This window comes from Python bivittatus, unplaced genomic scaffold (genome assembly GCF_059951505.1).
Source record: "Python bivittatus isolate LINGU-HERP-01145 unplaced genomic scaffold, Pbiv_v1 ctg000310_np1212, whole genome shotgun sequence".
Lineage (NCBI taxonomy): Eukaryota > Metazoa > Chordata > Lepidosauria > Squamata > Pythonidae > Python > Python bivittatus.
Genome location: NW_028277054.1, coordinates 2,525,977 through 2,542,139, shown reverse-complemented (window position 1 = coordinate 2,542,139; position 16,163 = coordinate 2,525,977). Strand labels below are relative to the sequence as shown.

The 16,163-nt window shown below is 46.1% G+C and overlaps 1 protein-coding gene across 1 annotated transcript in view; it reads left to right on the top strand.

The window, feature by feature from the left end:
- RYR1 (ryanodine receptor 1) overlaps positions 1-16,163 on the top strand; it is a 106,167-nt gene that overhangs the window by 59,931 nt on the left and 30,073 nt on the right. Inside the window, exons 54-72 of the mRNA XM_088139821.1 lie at positions 31-171; positions 1,251-1,325; positions 1,679-1,754; positions 1,857-1,980; positions 3,218-3,333; positions 3,996-4,063; positions 4,326-4,447; positions 4,609-4,658; positions 4,935-4,995; positions 6,364-6,602; positions 6,884-6,965; positions 7,363-7,493; positions 7,873-8,187; positions 9,239-9,479; positions 9,877-9,964; positions 10,758-10,850; positions 14,159-14,329; positions 14,782-14,841; positions 15,624-15,761. Coding sequence (XP_087995947.1) covers positions 31-171; positions 1,251-1,325; positions 1,679-1,754; positions 1,857-1,980; positions 3,218-3,333; positions 3,996-4,063; positions 4,326-4,447; positions 4,609-4,658; positions 4,935-4,995; positions 6,364-6,602; positions 6,884-6,965; positions 7,363-7,493; positions 7,873-8,187; positions 9,239-9,479; positions 9,877-9,964; positions 10,758-10,850; positions 14,159-14,329; positions 14,782-14,841; positions 15,624-15,761 — 2,391 coding nt within the window. The remainder of the gene's footprint in view (positions 1-30; positions 172-1,250; positions 1,326-1,678; positions 1,755-1,856; positions 1,981-3,217; positions 3,334-3,995; positions 4,064-4,325; positions 4,448-4,608; positions 4,659-4,934; positions 4,996-6,363; positions 6,603-6,883; positions 6,966-7,362; positions 7,494-7,872; positions 8,188-9,238; positions 9,480-9,876; positions 9,965-10,757; positions 10,851-14,158; positions 14,330-14,781; positions 14,842-15,623; positions 15,762-16,163) is intronic.

The window sequence follows — 16,163 nt, the reverse complement described above, 5'->3', positions numbered from 1 at the left end:
ACCACACTGCCTCTTGTTTTCCTCCTGTAGGATAAGGAAATTTACCGATGGCCAATCAAAGAATCTCTGAAGGCCATGATTGCTTGGGAGTGGATGATTGAAAAAGCCCGTGAGGGCGACGAGGAGAAAACTGAAAAGAAAAAAACACGCAAGATCTCACAGTCAGCTCAGGTTGGTCCCTGGAAAATTCTTGCCATCCATTTTTCCAATCTAAGTGTCTTCCTACTTTAGCTACTACCTCCAGTTCTGGGTGATTCCAAGTATATAATTACCCTAGATTAGTGGTATGCTGGCTGGGGAATTCTGGGAATAGAAGTCCACTCATCTTCAAGTAGCCAAGTTTGAGAAACACTGCCCTAGATGGTGGTGGTGGTGGTGGTTCCTTGTGAAACTGTAAAAGCTTGTTAGGAGAAGAGTTGTACGTGGAATACAAACCACCAACAGAATTTTGCTTCAGGCTTTTCTGCATAAAGCCCAGTTCACTCTTAAGATGCTAAAGTCAAGGTTATCCTGGAAAGCAGCACCACAACTGTAGAAAGAGCATCCTTAGAACCTGAACCAAGATTTTGTGGCTGCATGTTTATTTCGCTCGGGGAAGGAATGGCAGACCAGGGCATTAAAAGCCTTGATACGCCCATGTAACACCTCTGATCTGAGAGCTGCACTGGTTACCAGTAGGATTCTGAGTGCAATTGAAAGTGCTGGTTATGACCCTCAAAACCCTTCATGGCATTGGGTTGGGCGTGGTTGCAGGACCACCTGTCTTCCGTAGTTTCTGCCCGTCCTATATGATCTGGGGAGTTGGCATGCTGAAGGTCCCATTGATCAAGCAGTGCCACCTGATGGGACCCAGAGGTGTGTCTTCTTTGTCAGAGCACCTGCTGCCTGGAATGACGTCCCCTCCGAGGTTCATATGGCCTCCATCCTGACCGTATTTAGATGAGCCCTTAAGATCTGTCACTTTTCCCAGGCCTTGGGCTACAGCGAGTGGCAGGTTGAGCAGTGATTGTTCTTTCTGTATTTGCATGGTGTGGATTGTGTTGTTTTATTTAATTGTATTGTACACCACCACAATGGAGTTGGGGAGCTTCATTATTTATTTATAATGAAATAAAAATAAAAAATGAATAAGCAGGAGAATTGGGAATTTGAGACCTGGATCAGGGAGACCTAGCGTGGGAAAAAGGAGCCAGCTAGAGAAGGATGGGACGATGGAGGTCAAGCATGCCTATTTCTCTCTTTTCCTTCAGACCTACGACCCCAGCCATGGTTACAATCCTCAGCCAATAGATCTGTCTGGAGTGACCCTTTCCAGGGAACTACAGGTGAGGAACCCAAACTGAGCTTGGGAATCAATGACCTGCCAACTCTTCTCCGGCAAGTAGGGAAGGAAAAATCTGTATTTAGAAGAAATGACCCAGTAAATGGGATGCAGGTCTTGACCATCCTCTCTGGCCAGTTATTTTCACCATAGATACACTTTCTAGGCTTTTCCTTCGGAAGATAAGGGAGGCTTAAAAGTTCCCTTAACTATTTCAGTTGCTATAGCTGAATTTGGCCATGAATGCTAGCAACTTCAAAGGCTCCTTGTATTTTTTTATTTTGGAAAAAAATACCTTAAATTAGGATTTGGTTGCCCCTCCCTATCCACCCAACTGCTGCTGGTTTCTCTCCACAGGCCATGGCGGAGCAGCTGGCTGAGAACTATCACAACACCTGGGGACGCAAGAAGAAATTAGAGCTGGAAAGCAAAGGTGAGACTCTGAGCTCTGAGTTGGCTTCTGAAGGATGCTGATGTTCTCTTTTCTTATTCCCCTGCAGGGAAAAAACTTACCTGCTTTCTCTTCTTCTTCAAGGAGGTGGAACCCACCCCTTGCTGGTGCCTTATGACACGCTGACTGCCAAGGAGAAGGCTCGGGACCGGGAAAAAGCTCAGGAGTTGCTTAAATTCCTACAGCTTAATGGCTATGCTGTAACTCGGTGAGTGTAGAAGGCGCTAAAGGCAGGAGGGGGAACAGTGAAAAGCTGACGTAGGGTGTTCTCCCTGTAAAGCTGTTTAAAATAAATCAATTTTTCTGCTGGTTTGAATGTATAGAGATTAATATTACTGCATATCTCAGACGTTTAAATTTAGAGGACCTTTTAATTTTCTAAGATGATGTTATAATTTATTTTGATGTATTAATGAATCAGTTGTTGTTTTAGTCTGGGTGTGTGCTGCACTTAGTTTTAAGTGCCTAAAAATAAAATGAGTACTGAGCAAGCAAAGGAATGGGGATATATTCCCATGTACTTTGCGCATTTGATAATTCCTGAAAAAGGGCTTCATTGTCTCTCCCTGTAGAGGGAACAGAGAATGGCCTTGAAGGACAGGAGGAAGAGCCGTTACCAAGGCAACGGTCAGATAAGAGGGACTTGAGCCCAGGCCAAGAAAGTAACATGAGCAAACATCTCAGACAAGCCCCTGCCTAGTTAACACAAAGATAAGAAGAGGGAGGGGGAAGCACATTCAGACTTACAAGATTCTGTTACTAGAGCTGTGATGATAAAAGTAATCCTGATCTATATGGCATTCAGGCTGACACTCCTTTTCAAATAGGCAGAGAGGTTGGAGTGGCTGAAATCCTATGGAAAAAGTTCCATTATTTTTCAGAACACAGGGTTTTTTTGAGTTGAGATATTTCATAGTGCTGAAGGGAGGGAACCATGGATATTACCATGGATATTACCAGGCAAAACTTTTCCTCATCGTACTTTATGGGAATCTAGGTAATGTGTTCTTGTATTTATAACACAGCTGGATTTCTCTCTCCCTCCCATATAGTTTTCCTTCCACAAAAATCCAGTAAGGGAAAAGGTTCTACCCAAATCTTTTTAGGTGGTAGTTGTCTGTGTTCCTATGCCTGATAAAACAATTAAGGATCTATAGACAATCTAGTATCTTGTTAACTCTTGGTTTGTTTTAACAATGGTTTCTTCCCTAAGCCCAGCTTCAGACTAATATACAAGCCATCCTTTACATATAACTAAAGCAAAACCAAACCAACTGCCTTTTGGCTTAAAGCAATGTGTGAACTCCATCACTCCCTTGGTTCAGCCAAAGGAAGAACCTCTAGCAATTTCCTGTCCTGCCCTGAGTTTTCTAGCCCTGCGTCTTCTAGAGCCTCAACACAATATTTTCCCACTTCCTGAATCCAAACTCCATAATTTCTCCCAGGGGTTTGAAGGATATGGAATTGGACACTTCATCCATTGAGAAACGCTTCGCCTTTGGATTCCTGCAGCAGCTGCTGAAATGGATGGACATCTCCCAGGAATTCATTGCCCACCTGGGTAAGAGCTGTCTCCTTCCTCTCTAGTGGCTCTCTGTAGCAAGTTGCTGGCGGCTGTACACTAGGCCCCATAGCATTACCCCGTGATTTTCTGGGAGAGGAGGATGGAAAGTGGTAAGATAGAAGAAAGCTTGGAATCCAGAATCCTATCTTCTTGTTTACACTACTGGACAGGGAACAGGGTCTAGTCCAGAAGCAGCCAGTTGAGATATAGTCTCTGAGTTCCTTTCTCCAGCCTGATAGTGGGGAAAGCAGGTAGGAAACCACTGATGGGCTGCTTGGATCCCATTGTCAAATAGGGTTGGAAAGTTTTAGTTCTGCCCTGGGTTTTCTCTTCTCACCTCATCTGTGGTCACACAGTGCCATTTTTAGTAATCCAAGCAGAGCAACAGGGCAGGGTGAAGTTGTAGAGAACTGCAGAGTTGATCTTGGAAAAGGAATGCAAAGACCATTAGCAAAACATGAATTAAGCCCGAGGAGACAAGACAGTGTGTGAAAGAAACTCAAGATTGCCACATCTTGACTCTCTTTGGTATAAGAGGGAAAGAAGGGGATACGCTGCCTAGATTTCAAAATTCTATTATTATAGCCTACATCAGCTAAGCAGACTTTTAGTATTTTTTGGGGTGTCTATTTCCTAATATACTTTTTTTCTTGCTCCAGAGGCTGTGGTGAGCAGCGGACGAGTAGAGAAGTCCCCACATGAGCAGGAGATCAAGTTCTTTGCCAAGGTAAATCTGTCTTTGTGTTTTTATTTATTTTATTTTACTGTTGGGGCAAGAAGAGGATGGGGAAGGATGCATAGCCTCCAATAAAATAGAAGGATGCATATCCTCCAAGCCGCATCAGCTGCTGAGTGTTTTGCTTTGACTGAAAAAACAGGGCCAAAAAGCAGCTTCTGGAGAAATTCCTTGGAATTCCTCTCCTGCCCCAATCCAAGGACTCTGAGCTCACCAGTCTTTCTCCCATGAATCATTTGCATTCCCTTTTCAGATCCTGCTGCCCCTCATCAACCAGTACTTCACCAACCATTGCCTCTACTTCCTGTCCACCCCAGCCAAGGTCCTTGGCAGTGGAGGCCATGCCTCCAACAAAGAGAAGGAGATGATAACTAGGTGAGTGCCAGAAAACCCCAGCAGCGGCTGGTGGCATCTGTGAATGAGCCTGTAACAGTCAAAAAGATGCTGTGTCTGCCATCTTGCTCTGTTGTATGTCCTCAGCTTCCCAGGAGCAGCCTCTTTCATTCTCTCTTCTGCCTTTCTTTTCCACCCTTCAGCCTTTTCTGCAAACTGGCAGCCCTGGTCAGGCACCGGGTCTCTCTCTTTGGTAAGCCTCACTCTTTCCTCTGCTCCTGCTTTCTGGGACTAGGGAGGGGCTCAGGCCCAACCTGCTCCATCCCCTTCTACTTGTCACTGGTTCAGTGGGGTTAAACCCCACCTGCATCTGCTCTCCATTTTGCATCCTGACTTCCCTGACACTATGCCAGCTTTATTCCCAAACCAACTTTCTGCTGCTCCAGCCACGAGGTCATGTTTCTTCTGCCCAGCCTCCACATCACTTCACACAGGTTCTAAATCAACCTGTTTGATCCTCTTCCTCCAGGTACCGATGCTGCTGCTGTGGTTAACTGCCTCCACATCCTTGCTCGCTCCTTGGATGCCAGGTGAGAAGGCTTCCTCTCTCAAGTATAAGGTCTCAAGTGGAGGGCTATCAAGAGGTGTATCTCATAGACTTTTGTTCCAGGAAGCTCCTTTCGAGTTGGACATCTAGCCCAGTGTTTTTCAAACTCCACAACTTGAAGATGTGTGGACTTCAACTCCCAGAATTCCCTAGCCAGCCAGAGTTGAAGTCCACACATCTTCAAGTTGTGGAGTTTGAAAAACACTGATCTAGCCCATTATTCACACTGCCAGAAGGTGACTTTCCAAGATTCCTAACAGATTTTCCAGCCTTGCTTGAAGATTCAACCCTAGACCTTCTGCAAGTCCTGGAAGCAGAGGAAATGGAAAACTGCCAACACAGAAAAGCTGACGATTGGATCTCAGGGTGTTTTATACACCAAGCAAGTGGTTTGCTGCTTAGAGAAGCCCACTGACAGATACAGAGTCGGATCTAGGCAGGAAACCAAATTCCACCAGAATTCTAGGTGAAGCAAAAGTGAGTTCCAGTTCTATATGTTTCTTACAAAGGTTTCTGAGTTGAGCTGGAAAGCAGTTTAGAATGGAAGAAGATAACGGATCATTCGGCTATCACAAATTAACTCTACAGTATCCTATAGGATTAAACATTTTATTATTTTCAATTCTTACTGTTATATTCAATTGATAAGGCATTTAATCAAAAATGGCTCAAGGTGGCATACAGAAAATTAAAAATATACAGCATAAAAACAACCACATTGGGAAATAGAAAACACAGAAGAAAACATTAAAATGCCATATCATAGAGCTCTCAAATTGCCCTGATCCAAGGCCTGCCTGAAAAGCCAAGTTTTTTAAAGCTTTCCTAAAAGGCAGCAGGGCCAAGGGCCACATGGATCCTGATGCCCCACAACATGACGTTGCTTAGTAGATGGGACCTGGAGCATGCCAACCCTGCCGATTTATTGATTAACCAGTCAGTGAATTAATGACATTTGAATAAAGGTAAATCAGTATAAGTGAAAATACTATTTTGAACGCACACACCCTTCTTTGCATTTAGACAATACACGTGCACATCTTTAGCAGGCATCATTTCAGGCAAGACATTCCTTCCTGCACGGAAGAGAACGCAAAATGCTTCTTGTAAAATAGCTCTTGCTTTCTGCAGTTTGAATATGTATTTGTGTTAATCCTGTTTTATTCTGTTTAATTTGAGTATTATAGGGTCTGATGAATGGGGCACTGTTCTAGCTTAGAAGTTTTCTTTCTTTTAAAAATTTGAATAACAAAACTGGTTCAGTTTTACAGTTCTGATTATGAGCACCTGGCTGCTTTACCCATTAGCATCCAGAAAAATATCTAGGTGCTGTTTTTTTTCCTTCCTACAGGACAGTGATGAAATCAGGCCCTGAAATTGTCAAAGCTGGGCTACGGTCCTTCTTTGAAAGTGCCTCAGATGACATTGAGAAGATGGTGGAGAACCTCAAGCTTGGCAAAGTGTCCCAATCCCGCACTCAAGTCAAGGGCGTGGGGCAGAACATCACCTACACCACCGTGGCCCTGCTGCCTGTCCTCACCTCCCTCTTCGAACACATCGCCCAGCACCAGTTTGGGGACGATGTCATTTGTGAGCATGTCAGGAGAAGGGAGGGTGGGCTGGGCCATAGCCAGGAACAATGTGACAGGCTCTGAATTGAAGCAAGGAGGGTTTGGGAATGCAGCCCATCTATTCCAGGGGTGGTGGAAATGGTCTGGGGGATGCCTCTGAACTCCAAAAGGCTATCCTTTGGGAGAAGGTTTTGGAGGAGCAAAAACATGGAAGCCATCTCCTGATATCAAAGAGTGGGATGGAGAAGTCACATAGCTCCCACTGTTCAACCTCTCCCTCTCTCTTTTGTGTCCCTTCAGTGGATGATGTACAGGTCTCCTGCTACCGAACTCTGTGCAGTATCTACTCATTGGGGACAACCAAAAATCCATACGTGGAGAGGTGAGCACAAGGGCAAGGTTGGGTGCAGCTAGAAGGACATGGGCTGTTTGTAGAGAGATGGGGCCAAATGGAGCACAGAGTGAAAGTAAGTGGAAATGTTGCAGGACATTTGGTCTGGTCTGGTCTGCTCTACTCTGTCCTCTAGCCATGGGATGAGTAGGGCTTTGACACAGAACCAGGATTGAAGAAGTGCCACAAAAGCATTCCTCATGTCCAGCCTTCCCCAAGCTCTTTCTCTCCAGATGAATGGGGCCACTCTCTGGAGTTAGCCTGGAGAAGGACCAGAGCTGTAGGCATTCATAAATCAAAAGCTTTTTGAAGTACAACTGTGGCACAGCTTCTCCTCCACGGCATGACTTAACAATTTTCCTGCTTTGTGTCTTCTCCCTCTCTGCAGACAGAGGCCACAGCTTGGAGAATGCTTGGCACGGCTGGCAGCAGCGATGCCGGTGGCCTTCCTCGAGCCACATCTGAACGAATACAACCCTTGCTCTGTTTACACCACCAAGTCCCCAAGGGAGCGAGCCAGTGAGTGTCATGGAAGGAAGCAAGAGGGACCACAGCCCTCTTTTGCCTTGAAGTTTCATCCAATTCTCTCATTGGGCTGGGGGCCTAGACCCTTCCCTTTTTTGTCCTGTCTTCTGCCATTCTCTTTCCGTCTTTTTTTTTTTCCCATTGTAAAAGATAGGCCTTTTTACCATGTCCTGATAGAGTTAGAACTTTTCAGTAATGCCTTGCTCACATAAGTATAAACATTGCAATCTCACCTTTTCTTTGCTTTTCTGACAGGTTAACCCTGAGTGGTTGGGCCATCTGGATACATTCCAGTAGAGATGCTGTCTCTGAACTTTGCTCTTCCTCTGTTCCAGATCTCCAGAAATTTAATGTGCTCTTCTTCCATCCCCAGTCTTAGGCCTACCAAACTGTGTGGAGGAGATGTGTCCAGACATCCCAGTCCTGGAGAAGCTGATGAAGGACATCAATGGGCTGGCAGAGTCAGGGGCTCGCTATACCGAAATGCCCCACGTAATTGAGGTCACCTTGCCAATGCTTTGCAACTACTTGCCCCGTTGGTGGGAGCGGGGTCTGGAGACCAATGCTCAGGGGCCCTGGTGCACCGAAGTGACTTCTGACCACCTCAACACCTTGCTAGGAAACATCCTGAAGATCATTGTCAACAACCTGGGCATAGACGAAGCTTCTTGGATGAAGCGGTTGGCTGGTATGAAGGGGGCATGGATGGTGGGATTGAGGAGCTTCTTTCTTTAAATGTGGAATCAAATTTTGCTCTAGAGGAATATTAGAGGAAAAGCAGAGTAAGATATAAAGCTAAGCAAAGATCATAAGGACCCCAAGTTGCCTTCGCACATTGTGCTAAGCCCTGAACTGTAGTGGCCACGTTTGCAAAACACACTAGGCCAAAGCAAAGCAAATCACACAATAGCTTCAGAAGATGCCTGAATGCTGAATAGAAAATAGAACTCTGACAACCAAGGGAGATTTCCCTAGTTTGCCGTTCTGCTGTGACGGCCCTTAGTTGCTACTCAACATGATTGTGTTCAGCTGCTACTTCTCAGGCCCTATCAGATGGGGATTCCAATCCAATAAGGGACCATGATGAGTCTTCTGTTGGTTGGATGATACCATGGTTAACACCTTGCAAGTGATGTCTGTTCCCATTTCCTTTCTTGTAATGGTGGCGAAATCCTCACTTCCCACTGCTAGGAAGATGTCAGTCTGCATTCACTTGCTTCCTGATTTCTTTCTGAATTATTTTTCATTGCCATAGAAATGAAAGCCAGAAATAGTGGGTATCAATTACAGCTACCTAGATTTTCTTTAAATATAAAGAAAAATTTCCTGAGGGTAGGATCTGTACAATAGTGAAACACTCTACCTATGGAAGTTGTGGGTTCTTCATCTCTGGAGGCCTTTAAGAAGAGGTTGGATGGATACTCTTGCGGGTGGTTTAACTGTTTTCTTGCATTTTGCTGAGGGTTGGACTAGGTGATCCTTGAGTCTCTTCCAAATCCATAATTCTGGGATTTGTTGATATGCAATGCATCCTCAGATTACATATGCTATAAATACGTAAAGGCACACATATGCCTTTAATCTTCAAGTGCAGATCAAGGTTGGGGAGTAGTTTCAAAGTACAAGTAACCAGCTAGAGGTACAGGAGTTCCCAAGTCCTCTTGAATTGTTGGAGGGACTCTAAGTTAGTAATGGAGAAAGGTCGCCTGTCCAAGACTGAGGAAGCTCTTCCCTCACAGTCTTTGCTCAGCCCATTGTCAGCAAGGCAAAGCCTGAACTCCTGCGTTCCCATTTCATCCCAACCATGGAGAAACTGAAGAAGCGAGCTGGAAAAGTGGTTGCTGAGGAGGAACAGCTGCGGTTGGAGGCCAAGACAGAATCGGAGGACACAGAGCTCCTAATCCGGGATGAGTTTTCAGTGCTGTGTCGAGACCTCTACGCCCTGTATCCATTGCTGATCCGCTATGTGGACAACAGCAGGTAATCCAGATTTTGCAAAGAAAAGGCATGTGTGCACGTATGTGCAGATTGTAACTTGCGACACAATGATAGCAAGCCTTCAAGGTGAGTGAAGTTAAGAAGCGCACCACAGGGATTTCAGGAATGCTGCTTTATTGTTATAGGGTAGAGTAACAGAATCTTGAAAACCTGTTTGAGTATCTCTCTGTCCCCTTTTATACTAAACAAAATCAAGGCAGGAGTGTTTTGTAGAGATGGAAAGAGAAAAAGAGGGGTGCATCAAAAGAAGGTCTAATATCCCATTTTCCCAAGGCACATAATATTGTGGGTTGTCAGTGCTGAGTTTCCGTGGAGGAGATCACATGAACTCTGGAATGCGGAAGAAGGCACTCACCAATCATTCCTTTTGGATCTGCAGGGCCCACTGGTTGACAGAGCCCAACTCAGATGCTGAGGAGCTGTTCCGGATGATTGGGGAAGTGTTCATTTACTGGTCCAAGTCACACGTGAGTGAGCTTTGGGGCAGGAGAGTGGCAGGCTTCTGGGTTCTGTCAAGAAGGAAGCAGTCTGGTGGGGAGGAAGGTTCATGGCACTGGAGGAGGATGAACCTTTTGGATCACGTTGACTGCATCTTAACATCTTCACCCAAGATGCATTGGGGGGGGGCAGGGGAATTGAATAGCAAACCACCAGTGTATCTTCCTCCATGGTGTAGTCTTCCATAGGGTTCCCAATAGGACAGTTTTTTTAAGACTGAATGTGATCTCCAGAAATTTTATTCTACATAGAACCTTCAAATAGCATTCCACTATTTGCTTGTGCAAATCAGTACATCTGAGATGCTTTCAGTTATGTTATGAATCATGAAACTGCAGAACCTCATTCAAGACATTTTATAAGGACATTGGGCCCAGGTGTTGTCACTTTCCATTTTTAATTCTCTTCTCTGTTCCTGGCATCACTTCCATGTTTTCTTTCCACTGAAAATGCATTGAGAAGAAAAGACAAAAAGCTGACCATTGTCTTTTGACTACTAAGAGCTATCCATCTAGAACAGTGTTTCTCAACCTCGGGAACTTTAAGATGTGTGGACTTCAACTCCCAGATGTCCACACATCTTAAAAGTTGCATGGTGGCTGGGAAATTCTGGGAGTTGAAGCCCACACATCTTAAAGTTCCTGAGATTGAGAAACCCTGATCTAGAAGTATTCTTGGTTTAGCTGAAAGACCGCTGCACCAGATATGTTAGGTTGAACTCTCCTGAAGAAATCTTCCATCTGATTCTTTTTCTTCCTGCAGAACTTTAAGCGAGAAGAGCAGAACTTTGTTGTTCAGAATGAAATCAACAACATGTCCTTCCTGACAGCTGACAGCAAAAGCAAAATGTCCAAGGTGAGGGGGCTCCTGTTTGAGCTGGGGAGAAGATAGTGGGTGTATCCTCCCTGGTGGCTCTTCCCATCCTTTGAAGCTGTGATACCATCTCAGGAGGGAAAGAATCTTTGACCCAACAGCTGCTAAGCTTCAGATGGACAAGAAGTATCCGAGGGCTGCAGGAATCCACGTCTCAGGGCAGCTGTAAACTTACTAAGTGGCCTTGGCTTAGCTACTCATTTTCTAAACATTTAACATGCAGGTGTAACCATACTGGTCTTTTCTGATGTGGATTACTCTGCTAAGGGCGTGAAGTGATTTGAGTGAAAGAGTACAGTGAAACCTCATTTTAATGCCCCAGCTGGTGAGAAAAGGTGTCTGTTATTCAGGAATCTCTACTCAACTGGAGTGTACCCCAACTGTGGGGATTTACGCCATTTGTGTGACGGCGGTGTCATCGCGCAAATGGCCTGAAGTACGTCAGTTACATCCATTGGCATCAGGGTATCATTTATTACAGTTTACAAAAATAATGACAATGTATGCCAACGATGTCAGGGGATGCAAATGGTGTGATTGAGGCCATCTGCAACATGCAAATGGGGTAAATCACAATGGAAATTAGGTCTGCGGTATGCAAAGCCCACTGCATTCAGGTCCAGTAAAATGAGGTTACGCTGCACAGCCCTTTTCCTTTCCTTGCGTGATGCTATACCTGTTTTGGATGTAGCCACTGCAGAGGCCAAATGCTCTCTTTCCCAATTTCCCTCCTTTTATTTATTTATTTAAAATCATTGTGTGCTGCCATCTCCTAGGGCTCTAGGTGGCTCACGATCAAAGAAACACCATAAAACTCTTCCTGATCAGTGTTACTGGCCATACATTTTGTCTTGAGTCCACCTGGCTGGGAAGAGTTCAACCTGCTTTTTTGACCCCATCTGCTCTGTTCCTTTCTTCCCTGATCATCCCTGCCTCACCACATGTGTGTACAATTCCCTGTTGATCCTTTTGCAGCATCCTGAAAACTGTCCTGAAAACTTGTCCTGGTGGAGAACGGGAGATTTGAAGAAGCAAAGGGTGGTGTAGTGTGATGGAATGGAATTCTGAAGGCCAGGCCCAGGGAGATAAGCGTTTTCTTAGTTCACCAAAAGAGCATGGGAGCTACAAGAGGATGAGGCTGGCACCTCCCTGAGGAATTCACGGTGTTGTGGCTGGCTGGCTTGGGAGCTGGGGTTTCAGTCTGGGAAGATTCCTGCTAGAGGTTGTAGCTAATAAACATAGCTGAACTGATTTTGCATTGTCTCTTGGAGTTCCTTGGGCTAAACCTGACATGTAGGTTGAGTCCAAACCACATAACTTAGGGATGCCCTAGTCAGGGATTTTCCCGTCAGCTTGTTTGCCTGTTCTTGGTCCTCTTGCAACTAACAAGAACTAGAAAAAAATTTTTCCCCCTTTGGGAAGGAAAAAATTGGCAAGATATGGTGAGAATTAGTAATCATGTTTGGGCATTTCAGATGCTTTGGACTGATTGGCCAGATGTAGACTGGGGGGAGGAAGAAACAAGAATCTGGGTGATGGGAGCCTTCACGGCATCTTGGATCCACCAAGTTCAGGGCGGACAGTTCTTGCTCTGAGTCCTTCCTCTGGGTAGCGGAGAGGTGGGGACGACGACTCATCTAACCTTCTCTTTCTCCTGTCTTGTCTCCCTCTTCTTCCCTCTTCACATGTGGGTTTAGTCTGAAGAAAGCCAGGTTAGCAAAACCACAGCTGTTCCACTGCCCCTTGTTCTTTTGCCGCCTTTGGGCCCCATCAAGGCAGCATGGAGTATCTCTGCCGCAACCCTTCCCTCCCTCCCTGTTTAGAGGGAGGGGGATCGTTCTGAAGTAATCGGGGCCGGGAGGAAGGGAAGGGGGTGCGGCTGCATGGACGATGGCAAGAGCGCAGTAGCTTTTTGCAGGTCTGGCAGCAGTGCATCAGACATGTGATGGGTTGGCATCTTCCAGCTATCCAGCACCCGGTTGGCAGGACTGAAGGGAAGTCCCGAAGCCTCCAAAAGCCAGTACTAAAAAAATATGTCCCTTAACTCCCAGCATGCCTTGGGATGCCTTCACCTAATCTCAACCCATCTTCTCGGTCCCCTTCTCTTCCCTGTGGACCCCAGAGCCCATCATCCTGCCCTGCCACTCCAGGGGAGGGAGAAAGAGGTGGCCTGTTCATGCCCCTCGTGACAGTTCCCATCTCCCGGCTGCCAACCGTGCTTGTGTGCGGTTATGCGTAGAGGTTAGAAGGCTGACTGTTAAGTGAGCAAAGGCGCTGGAATGTGTCTTGTTGTCTTTATTTACCTGAATTACTCCATTTCACTTTTATCCCAGGGAGGGAGGAAGATGGCCTCTCCATGTCACATCAGCTCAGTTCTGCCCCTTCTGAAAATTTGGCCGGTGCTTGAGAAATCTGATTTTTTTTTCTCTCCTAATGTCCGTGTCTATGAGATAAACTTCAGAGTCTCCTTTCCATCTGCAACTCCGGACAGGGCAGGACGTGGTCAAAAAAATCAAGTTGGTGGCCATGATGGTGCAATCCAAGCTCTGCCTGCTTTTTATATGCATCACATAAAAAACAGGCACAGCCTTGATCACATCACGGCAGCCGCCATCTTGACTTTTTTGTCTGCACCCTGCGGACACCCCTGACCCCTGATATGAGCTCTTCCACAAATCCTGCTAAAATGTCAGATTGTTCCCTTGACCAGCAATTGCCTCTTACTCATTTTAACTCCTCATTCCCAGCCCTGCACCCCCATATCTCTCCTCCAGTTCCCCCAAATGGGTTTCCCTCTTCGCTTCCTAACACCACCTTCTCACTTCCAGAGGAAGCTCTCCCTATACCAAGATAACCTCTGCATGTGCATTATTACTTCCGAAGTCCAGTGAAAGCACTTCTTTCTGTCTCCGGGTTGTGGATCAAAACGCTGATGCATGGAATGGGACTTTGATCCACGCACTCCCGACAGATGGCTTTAGAAGCCACGGATGGCTGATCCTAGGCCCCTGAGTATTAGAGGCAGCAGATCTCTGCTTTGTATTGCTACCTCCCTGAGGGGGGTCACTTTTGTCACACTAGATTTTTCAGCATCTTCTCTTCTACCTTCCCCACATTCTCTTGAGAGAGGAGCCTGTCCAACTCTCCCACCCAGGTCATGGAATCCCCATGTCTGAAGTAGTGCTTGGTCATTAAAGCTTTTGCCCGGTCAAGCTGTTGGCATGCCAGGGGACAACCTGAGTGGAACAGCTTCCCTTCCCACCAGGCTGACTGCAGTCTTTCTCTCCCAGTCAGGTGGCTCAGACCAGGAACGGCACAAGAAGAAGCGCCGGGGGGACCGCTATTCTGTCCACACGTCCCTCATTGTGGCCACACTGAAGAAGATGCTTCCCATTGGCCTGAACATGTGCTCCCCAACTGACCAAGAGCTGATCAGCCTGGCCAAGATACGCTATGCCCTGGTGAGGAACCTGCCAGGACGTCAGGGAGGAGGCATTGGCAAGTCTCCCAGGTTCCCCAGCTGTTGACCATGGTTGCCTAAAATTGAAGCAGCTTCAGGAGGTCCACTCAACTGTGGAGCTGGAAAGGGGTGGACCAGGCAGCCCAAATGATTGAGAGGGCATGAAACAGGCATGCACTTTCCTAGTTGAGGGAGGAAAGAGAAGCTGCAAGGGAAAACTCTGTTGCCCCCCAGGATTACACTGAACATGTTCCTCCTTGAGTACTTTGTTTGATTGATCCTGCCATCAAGGATACAAATCCTTCCGTGCTATCAGTCAAGGAACACAAACGTTTAGAAACAAAATCACAATCAATAGCATATTTAAAAAGGGATAAAACTGGTGGGAACAGGCACTTGTTCTGGGATCCTTCCTTGGTGGCTTTGTTCATGTGAAGCTCTCCTTTTCTGCAGAAAGACACTGATGAAGAGGTGCGTGAATATCTCAACAACAACCTACATCTTCAAGGCAAGGTGAGAACCTGGAACTGCTCCAGAAAGTAATACTTTTGGAATTCAGTTTTTGCAAGTTTTGCCATACATTGACTTGCTCCCTTCCTGTCTGGATGAGCACATGAATTAGAAAGTAACTTTTGTCCATCCGTCTGTCCATCCTCCCTCCCACTGCCCCAATCTCTTATGAGTCTGGGCAGCTTACAAACTACAGCGACGAATATAATAAAACACAGAATCTATCACCAAAAAGAATCTGGAAAAAACATCATCCATCAGTTAAAAGGTCAAAACATCCCACAGGGGGTCCATCACCCATTCTTACCCAGGACCTGGGGATAGAGTCTGGTTTTAAGAGCTTGTTTAAATAGCTAGGGTGATAGGCGCATGAATGGGGGGGAGTCCCAGTATTCCAGAGGGTAGGCGATGTGGCCTAAACGGTAGAATAGAGTGTGGAAATACACAGTTAGAAAAACACACAGTGAGGAAGAAAGTTTTTAAAAAGAAGGATGAATGCGTCTAGGGAAGCTTAAGAGGGGCTGTGGCCTGAATCAAAAGGAGGCATCATCTTCTTCCTCTACACGCTTCCTCCTGGGTGTTCCTTCTCTGGTGGCAGCAGTGGTGATAGTCAGTTTCTGCCTGGCTTCAGGGTGATGCTCTGCAGGTGAAGGCCACCTGCCCCAGTTTGCCACCAGTCCCTGCGCATCACCCAAAGTGGCCTCTTCACTGTACCAAACCGTCCAGTCAGACCTGGCTGCTTCGCCCCTTTCTCAGCTATGTGGCTGTCCCCATTTGCCTTGCAGTGTGAGAATTCCTCCTCCATGCGCTGGCAGTTGGCTCTCTACAAGGAGATGTCTGGGAAGGCCGAGGACTCCAACAAGCCAGAGAAGATTGTCAAACGGGTGCAAGAGGTCTCTGCAGTGCTCTACCACCTGGAGCAGGTATCGACCCATGGAAGTGATTTGGCAAGTTTGTAGGTCGAAAAATAGCGCCATGACTGCTGAGAGCCTCCCAAATTTTAGCAGTTCATTTATTTAGGTAATGTATATAGTTATCCATCTCACAACAGTGATTCTGGGTGGCTAACAAACGTAAAAGTCAATTAAAAACAAGTCAACAATAATAAAAAGCACCAACAATAAATATACGCAGAATGGCAGCTAAGAGTAACACCAACACTGCAATAACATCCATAATTCAGGCTGCCTTAATCTCCCAGCCTAACCCCAAAGTCATCCCTCTACAGGTCCATTCCATAATTGTACGTGATGAGAGCTTGAGGCTATAAGCATGCAAGGCAATTCAGCGCACTTGGAGCTGTCCAGCTAACACTGAGTCACTTG